At 40.6% G+C, this 9,511-nt stretch overlaps 1 protein-coding gene across 1 annotated transcript in view; it reads left to right on the plus strand.

The window, feature by feature from the left end:
* The first annotated feature begins 314 nt into the window (after window positions 1-314).
* Window positions 315-9,511, plus strand: part of lhfpl3 (LHFPL tetraspan subfamily member 3) — a 70,633-nt gene continuing 61,436 nt past the window's right edge. The window contains exon 1 of the mRNA XM_005923569.3: window positions 315-1,228. Coding sequence (XP_005923631.1) covers window positions 793-1,228 — 436 coding nt within the window. The 5' untranslated portion in view covers window positions 315-792. The remainder of the gene's footprint in view (window positions 1,229-9,511) is intronic.

Below are 9,511 nucleotides of genomic sequence, written 5' to 3' on the forward strand. Positions count from 1 at the left end.
CGTTGTTGTAGCCTACTGATCTAGTCTTTGTGCTCAAAAAGCTTAATATCACAGACCAGAAAATGGGCTACAGTTTAAAGAATGTACCAGTCTAGGTAAAATATTAGAGAAAAGACCCTGCATCTTGGCATTTGATTATCAATATTTGAATAGCAGATGCGTTTATATCCACTAATTTCCATACAATTATTGTCGCAGTGATCAGGCGTAAAATCGCTTTGCTCTAGAAGAAAAAAAAAATCAGTGTCTGTTTAAGATTTCGCGGGTGACTGTACGTCAGAGTGGGATTAAGGGATGTGGGTTGGCCCTGTAATATCCGAGGCTATCCTCCAACTCTAATTCAATAGGAGCTCAGCTGCGCTGTCGGTCTGTCGGCGTCGAGAACGGGCTGACCATTTCAGGGAGAGCCGTGCACACAGCTGAGACGGTTTATCGGAACAGCGGACACGATTCAGGCAGAGACATTTTAACATAACCTACACATGAAGGCAAATATGGAAGAAATCCCCTAAATTTTGGATTCCCAGAGCTCGTCTTTTTTTTCTCCCTGGAGCGCATGTCTTGATTCTGCCGACTAATGAGTGAAAAGCAAAAAGAAATCAAACACCGACCTTGCCACGGATGAGAGCGTAGTGATGCTGTGATAACTGTGACTGAACAGACAGTAGGGGAAAAAAATCCGCGAGCAGCGACAGGGAGAAGTTGTGCGGGATATTGTGGTCAGATGAGGCAGATGTTAGTTTGCTGAGGAGGTTGATAGATCCCGAGGACCGCGCAGACCACCCTCACATTATGGTCCCCGGGGCCCCCAGCACGACCACCACCATGCTCCCCGCATCCGAGGCTGCCAAGATCTACCAGACCAACTACGTGCGCAACTCCCGCGCCATCGGCGTCCTATGGGCCATCTTCACCATCCTCTTCGCCATCGTCAACGTGGTGTGCTTCATCCAGCCGTACTGGATCGGGGATGGCGTGGATACGCCGCAGGCGGGCTACTTCGGTCTGTTCCACTACTGCATTGGAAACGGGCTGTCCCGGGACTTGACCTGTCAGGGCAGCTTCACCGAGTTCAGCAGCATTCCCTCCGGTGCGTTCAAAGCTGCCTCCTTCTTCATCGGCATGTCCATGGCGCTGGTGCTCACCTGCATCACCTGCTTCGCGCTCTTCTTCTTCTGTAGCACCGGCACCGTGTACAAGATCTGCGGCTGGATGCAGCTGGCTGCAGGTAAGAGGCATGACTACAGGTGGAAGTTTGGAAAGATGGCTTGTAGGGGAGCTCTGGGGGTGAGTGAGAAGAGTCCAGTGAGCAAAATGTTATAACCTAAAACTGTTTAAAGGCACAGATATTACCCTCATCTCCCAGTCAGGGTGTGGACTTGTATAGTTTTTGGCACAAAACATCTGTATATTGTTTTAAGGCACCAACAAATTCAGAGGTTGGAGTGCTTTTTCACTTCAAAAACAACAGTAGTTTACATGTAGTTTACATCAAATTACAGATGTAAATTAGTTGACCCTGAACTGTAAAACAGAAAAAAAAATGATCACAATGTGCAACAGGTTAAGCCACTGAGCCCAAATTGAGTAGATTTTGTCTGATGAGACCTTTTGTCAGAGACTCTCTCTGGTTAATAAAGCCCTTGTAAAACATTATATAACTGTCTGTGGTGTAGGTGGGCTGGCAACAGCCTTGGAGTGACCAAATCTTCAGCTCCAAACATTGTACTAAACCCTCAAGAATGAAATAATGAAGGCATGCTAATATTTTCATTTTGCTTTCAGAGAACTCATTCCCCCTGAACCTGAAGCTGTGAATGAACTCTCTTCATACACAGACAGCGATTTTAAGTACAAAAATACAGATGGAAGATTTTAATATAAGCTTATATCTTCTTAGTTTCTTCCACTTCAATTCAATATATCGTTGATTTTATAACTTCTCAGTGTTTCCTGTGGTGTGCTTAAACATAAACTGGAAAACGCAAATTCTTCTTTTGCTCATTTAATGACACAGGGAATGTTTTATCTTCAATCCCAGCCAGGACGTTAAATAATAAGAAAACAAAAACTCACACAAAGAAATGTAATGATGTATAGTACTGAGTGAGCTGTTTCCTCCCGCCTTTAATTATTTTTTAGTTCTTCTCCTTTTTGCAGAGAGTTCTATCCAAAACAAACTATTTCTGTACATACAGGAGCAGAGAGTTTAATAGTGAAATCGTTTCTTATTTTCCCCCTTTCATTTATCACAGATGTGTTTTCTGTACATTTTATTGTTTTTCTGTTTTCTGTTTATTTGGATCCCCTTTAGATTTATATCTCCCAAGAGTCCTTATTAAAGTCACAATAGAATACAAGCAAGATACAGCTGTGGCTCAGAGGGTATGTTGATGACTCAATCCCTGACTCTTCCAGCCCGCATGTAGACATATCCTTGGGCAAGATACTGAACCCTGATACATCCGTGTCTATGAATGTTAGAAAGCGCTTAGAGTGAAGGATGAGACATGTAGCAGAGTGTAGTAGAGAGTAGAAAGACACTCTATAAGTACCACTCCATTTACCATCCTACATACAAACACCACCTCCTACACCCGGTGCAAAAATACTGCACACATACCAAGTGTTTTAAAATAAAGTATTTTTCATATACATGTGAATGAGAAACATTTACTCCAGTGAAGCATGTACCCCGTGGCCATTTTTCCCTCCCATGCCAACTTTAGGCCAAGAGACAATAAAGCAAGAATCAAGCGTTATTACTATAGTTATCTTATGATTTGTTCACAGCTTGCTGACACTGATTTGTGATAACAGTATGAGATTTTATTTATATGACACCTTTTAAAACACATTTACAAATTTACATTGTTGGGATAGGCCTGGCAGAACCCTGGCTGGGTATCTCAGGCTGTATCCTTCCATATAAGGTGTCAGAAGATCTGAGATACACTTAGTTTGTGAGCCCACAGTGGGCTTTAAAACCCATCAATCAAATCTTAAAATCAATCATCAAATGAAAAGATAACTACTGAAGAGAAGCTAAAACATGACTGATGTGCTCTCTGGCTGCTGCATTTTGGACAAGCTGTAGTTTTGTGTAGATGTCTTTGTGTATAAGGACTTAATAACGGTCTACAAGAGAAAACAGAGCATGACTGGACAATGAACTGATATTCATATTCCAATTGAGGTGGCTGTCAAGATATGACACCCTGGTTTTTACAGTGTTGGCCCAAAGAGCCCAGATGTGCTGTAATACTTCTGTTAGCAGCATTGTGGCCAATTAATGAAGCGCTTACTGAAAGTCCATTTTAGTTTAGACAATTTTAAATGTGTGGGCTTATCAAAGGGCAGCATGTCTTTGGACTGCAGCTTCCTCCCTCAGTCCAAATGCATACTTCTAAGGTTAATTGGTGATTCTATTGTTTTCTGTGTGATGGGCCTGTGACTGGTGACCTGTCTAGCTACCCCATGGCGCTTAGCTAAATAAGCAGCTAAGGAAATAGATGGTCTATTCCTACCTTGTTCATTTTCTGAAAGCATTTAAGATGATTTACTGAGTTCTTCTTAAGAAGAACGTTTCTCTGACATTGTACTAGGGAGTTGGCAGATTAAACACTGGCTAATGTCCAATCTGACTGCTTCTGGACATTTGCATTCTTATGCGAACCTCAGCTAGGATGTCTGGAAAAGTTCAGGGCTGCAGTGTATTTTTGAAATGAACATTCACCAAGGACAGCATCGAAAGAAACAGCAGAGGTATAAGAGCTGTGTAAACTGAGCTTCGAGAGTGGTAGTCTGTAGGCGCTATACACTGAGCCTTACAGGCTCGTGTCTACAGCTGTGTGCTGTCACCTTTGAGCGGTGCTAAAAGTATGTCGAACCACTGGTAATGTGGGCTACTGCTGTTCATGTTTGCTGGTCTACTATGTTAACCTCTGCTGTGGAAAAGACAGCAGTCCTCTACAGAGAACTTCTTCATTAAAAGCAATTAAAGCTTTCCACTGCATGCATGCTTTCTATCTACAGTTTCCTCTTTGTGATAAACCTTCCTGTCACCAACTTTTCAACTGGTCTATGTGAACCTGGAATCTTTGAGATTAGGTTCATGCTTTTGGGTTTTTGGAGAAATGCAAATAAAGTGCATCTCCTTAGGCTCTGTTGGTTGAAGGTTTCTTGAATATCGTCACGTCCATATTGCTTGAGATTTGTCCACCATAATGGATGCTACACAACTGCCGAACGTCAGGGAGAAATGTGCATACCCTGACTGGTTGGGTTTCTGGGGGCTGCTCGTTGCCAGAAACAGAGTGCTGCACCACAAACCTCCTTGTGATTGATTTGGTCACTAGCAGATTGCCTGTTGTATGCATGGAGGACGCTGACTTGCTAAATACTAACCGAGGGGCTGTAAAATTTGGAAAAGTGTGACTCAAACCTCAAACAGAGAACTCTTTTGTTTTGTGTCACACTTTGCAGACAACTTCCATTAGTCCATGAAAACTACCAACAACTGCACCAATATGCTAGCGATCAAAGCAATCGAAAGGAGGTTTTGAACAACCACTCGCACGATACACATTTCTTTCTAGTGAAAAATCCAGTTTCCAGATGGTTGTGGACCAGTTTTCTAGACCTGTGTGTCACTGATGCCCCATTCACATGACCCTGGATTATCATATTTCCAAAATGGGGAATAAGTTAGCAGTTTCATGGCTGCAGTACCTCAAAAGCTAACAAGCTAAGTAAATGGGTAATAACACAGGACCATAAATCCTGTTCTAGACCACAGTTCACCAGGTACTGTGATTTTACCTGATCTTTTAACCAAGTTTACTAGATCTGTGTCACACAGTGTGGCTTGCAATCATTTTAGTGCTGATTATTGCTGAAGTCTCACATTAGTTGATCTTATTTCATATTCATCTAAGGATTGTCACAGACCCAGAAAGCAGACTTAGAAAGGAGTTTATGCCTTTCAAGTGTTTATTTATAAGTTGGTGAAAAAGTAAAGAGAGACAGCGTTAATAATACCTCAGTTTGGGTGACTATAGCTCAGAAGGTAGAGCAGGTCCTCTGTTAATTGGAAGGTTGGTGGTTCCATTCTCTTATGCTCCAGTCTACATTCCAAACATCCTTGGCCAAGATAACAGATGATTCACTAGGGCATGTGACTGGTAACTGAAAACAGAAGAGGGACCAGGGTTAACAGGTGAATAGGAACACTAATCACCGGTAACAGGGTTGTCACAAGCTCCATTTGGCAATCTGACGAGGAACTGAGGCAACCTCCGGCCCTTAAATACCCACACATGATGACTGAATCCAGGACAGGTGTGGAAAGGACAACCAGATAGGAGACTCTGCCCACACCTAATGCCAACCCCACCTCTTCACCTGTGACTAAATAGCAGAATTAAAACACAAGCACAGATCCTCAATCTGGTGCACCACAACACTCACCCTGTTAATCAGTCACATCATGAGTCAACCTCTGACAGTTTAGGCGAGTGTAGCCTCGAGCAGACGAGAAACACCTGCAGGGGTCCACTGAACCTGCTTGTCTTTTTGGGTTCATTTTCAAGCTTGTAGCCTTTGTCCTCAGCTGACAGTTTTTAATTTATCCAATTTGGATACAACATTTTCACCACATATAGAACAAGTTCTCCAATAAACCTGTAAACCGGCTTTGATGTGCAGGATAGAAGGAGTTCCCTTTTAAAGTCTTTTGATATTTGTTTGCCTCAGCTTGTGATTTTTGTGTAAAAATGCAAACATAAATCTATCTAAATAAGTCAGATGGACATATGGAAGCTCATTTGTATTCTCATAAAGATTGGTTTAAGGTCAACAGTCCCAACTGGGAACAAAAAAGAAGAATATAGCCGATATCTTCCATTTGTCTTTCACTTGACCTTGACTCAACATTGACTAGAGAGAGGTGGAAGAAAGAAGCAGCTACATGACTCACTGAGCTTTAATTTGATCCAGAAATAAGAGATTTGATTTCATTTCTTGAGAAAATGAACGGCGCTGCACAAATTTACACCCCCGCAGCGAAACATATGATAAGTAATGACTGATAAAGACAGCGATTCTGCGCCGAGTCTCTGGCTCAGAAACGTTTGTGTATATAAATAATCTGCCAGCATCGCATCATGCACCTTTATAAATGCTTGCAGCAAAACACTGCTTGTTCTCAAATGGGAATTAAATGTCATAACCAATAACAATCACATTAAACTGCACTCCTGCTTTCTGCCTACAGAATATGCCCACACATTTGGGGTTCAAGTCTGCTGGCCACCCGGCCAAACAATAAATACCTAATCATTTATAAGTGGCAGAGGTTAGCAGAACCACTGGCCAGCTGTTGGCCTACTCCCAGCACAATGTTCCCTTTTCATCTAAAAATCCCGAAGCTCTAGCAGCTGTGAGTTGGATTATCTCGGAGACAAAGCACAATGATGAGCTCAATCACGAGCCATTCCTAATGAGGAGCAGTTGGTATCTTTGTGGTGTTTTACTCACAGATCAAAGCTGCTTCTTATTCCTCTGAGCCATGTCGGCCTTCCTCGGGTTTCCCACCAAGTCAGGAGAACAGAGTGTTTTTGCGCTCGCTAATGATTATTTTCATGGCTAATGACTGATCGTAAAATGTCAGAAAAGAGTTTGGCAATCTTCTAAGCTCACCAAGTCAGTTACATTGTTGTCGCACCGTAAGGCAAATAGTAGGGACGCGCTAATGTCCTGGGGAGCCATTTCCAGAGAACAAACTACTATACACTGAGCTGACAACATGCTGACAGTTTCTTAAACTTTCCGTGTTTTTTTATTACGTATGTAAAATAGTAGTCTGTAAAATGCTAAATTTAATGTAATCTTATAACCACTGATTATTTTACTAAATAAACCTGTAATTTTATATATGTCAATTGCATTTTAATCAGAATTATTGCTTCATATTTTCTGAGGGTGAAGAATCTTTTTATTTTTGAGTTCTCTGAAAAATCACCATTCCTGGAAGATCTCTCAGGTAGCAGGAGGGTTTGGAGTCTTTGTCTTTCACTGATAAGATTCAGTAAGAAATGTAGATTTCTTCTTCGTCTGTTTTTTAAAATAAGAATTTATTGATCTGTAAACATTAATAAATAATAATCCTAACATGTCTTAATGACAGAACATCACGGCTTGTTGTATAGCAGGCAGGAGTTTGAACCCACACGTGGGACTTGGAAATAAGAGATATAAAACTCAAAAACAACTTTATTGCTGATAAATAACAAAGAAAAACAAGCCTGTTACAAATAATCTGAAACTATAACACTTTTGGAGAAACACACAAAGGACACAGCCCTGAGAGAGGACACAACAAAGCAGAGAACAAAAGCAGAGAGTTTAAATACACAAGAGGAGATGAGGTCAGAGTGGAGACGCCTGGAGAAAACAGCTGAACAGAATCTAACTTATGACAAAGAAGCAAAACTGAACATAATGCACGAGACGAGGGGATATCAAAATAAAACAGGAAGTAACACAAGAACAGAAACACAGACTTGACACAAAGGCAGAAAGGAAAACCTTCAAATAGGGTAAACTTTATTAATGTAGCAGGTCTTTATTAATGTCCTGCTGACCAAAGCACTTGAAGCACACACACTCATACAATCCTTTGATTACTGAACTCCAGAACAATGCTTTTTTCCTGTTGTACACACCCACACCGCTGGTTTTCCAGTAGACATGTCCATGCTTGTGATTGGTCAGAAGCTTCAAACTCATGCCCCTTCCTGTGAAAGTGCTTGTAGCTAAACTGATAAACCCTGGATTGACTTACCAAGCTCTTAGTGTGATTCCTGATGCTCATTAAATGAAGCTAAATAATGGAAAGATATCCTGGTTATGATGAATTTGGTCCAAAAAATATACTGAGTCCTAGAAAGTAAAATAAAACAGGAAACCACACAAAAAGAAGTCAGAGAATGAGTGAATGATCCAACAACAGTAAAGACAAGACTTTATGTATACAAATACATACATACACAAAACATACATATATATACAGAAGGTAGAAATAAAGCACAGGAGGTGACAAGTAAGGTGGGGCAGGCACAACTGCAAAGAATCAGCAAAAACAATGAAGAAATCAGAAGGTAGGCAACGTCATTAAATAGAAATGACGAGCAAGAGGCAGCTAGCATGTAGACAGAATGTAATAACGATATGAAAAAAAGAGAAAATCAAGACAAAATGAAACCAAAACTCAGCAAATCCTATACAAGGACCTTAAACGATGATCGCTGGTACTCATCTGATCTGAAGACCTCCATACCGACATCTGAATGGAGTGAATCAACACTTCTCTCACCTTTCCTCCTCAATGTCATTTTCAAGTCCCAACAAGTCCATATGTGGGACCAGCCACTAAAAGCTCTCTTGGCAGCTTGGATACACAATCTCGAGGAGCTTCCTCTGTCTGATCCCATCAGGATTGTAAAAAAAATACATATATTCCCTGTCAGATGCCATTTCAGGTGGTCTGAGGCTGCTGTGATAGGCTGTCAAAGACAGCACATACTGCTCAGAGGCTTCTTTCCAATAATGGGATCTCTTGAATGTTTGATGAGTATTGGCTTCTGGTGCATCAAGATTTCTGAAAGATATGCCAGGAATAATGATGATCTCTTTAATGATGAGATATCCTTTTTTTGATATGAAACAGAACACAGCTTTGATGGTCATCTTTTGCATTTCTTTGTACAGTAGTTAATCGGGTCCTCCATTTTCTCTCTTCTGCGACTAGATTAAAAAAAAAATATCACAGTTTAAAGGTCAAAGAGGTCAAAGATGAGACTGTTTTGATGATGGAGATTTACTTTATAAGTGGTGTAATTTTGGCTTATGGGGTGTGACAGGCTGTTTATAATAAAAACACATTAATAACTTCTTATGTTTCCTACATTATTTATTCCCATCTTTGTGCTGAGAAAATAAAAACATTTTCACAATGAAAAATAACTCTTTTTAAAAAGCTTTTCAACACAATATATTTGAGTATTTAGCCCAAATTTAGTACAAAATCAATGCTGTACAGCTGATAAATACCAGTAATCTGCCAGTTTATTTATAGTCTTTTACGCTATATGAGCTCTTCTCACGTCTTTGGATTTAAAAAAAAAAAACGGCAGGGTCTCTTTACTGGACACTTTATGGAGTCATATATTTGATTTACTTAAATTTATGACTGCAGACTAAATTTGTTGGTAGACACACTTCATGGCCATCGCTGAGGGTAGGAATGTAGACACCAGAGATGGGCAGTAACTGTAATCTGATTACTTTTTTCAAGTAACGAGTAAAGTAAGGGATTACTATAGAGATTGACAGACCATGTGACTTTCGCGCATTGCATTGCAGGCAATTAGTGATACAAAACAACTGTTTTATCCTGTGAATAAAAGTATATGTTTTTGTCAATGTACCATGGTAATAACAGAAGCGAAAC

This window comes from Haplochromis burtoni, unplaced genomic scaffold, assembly GCF_018398535.1.
Source record: "Haplochromis burtoni strain Fernald_Lab_line unplaced genomic scaffold, NCSU_Asbu1 Contig_49, whole genome shotgun sequence".
NCBI lineage: Eukaryota > Metazoa > Chordata > Actinopteri > Cichliformes > Cichlidae > Haplochromis > Haplochromis burtoni.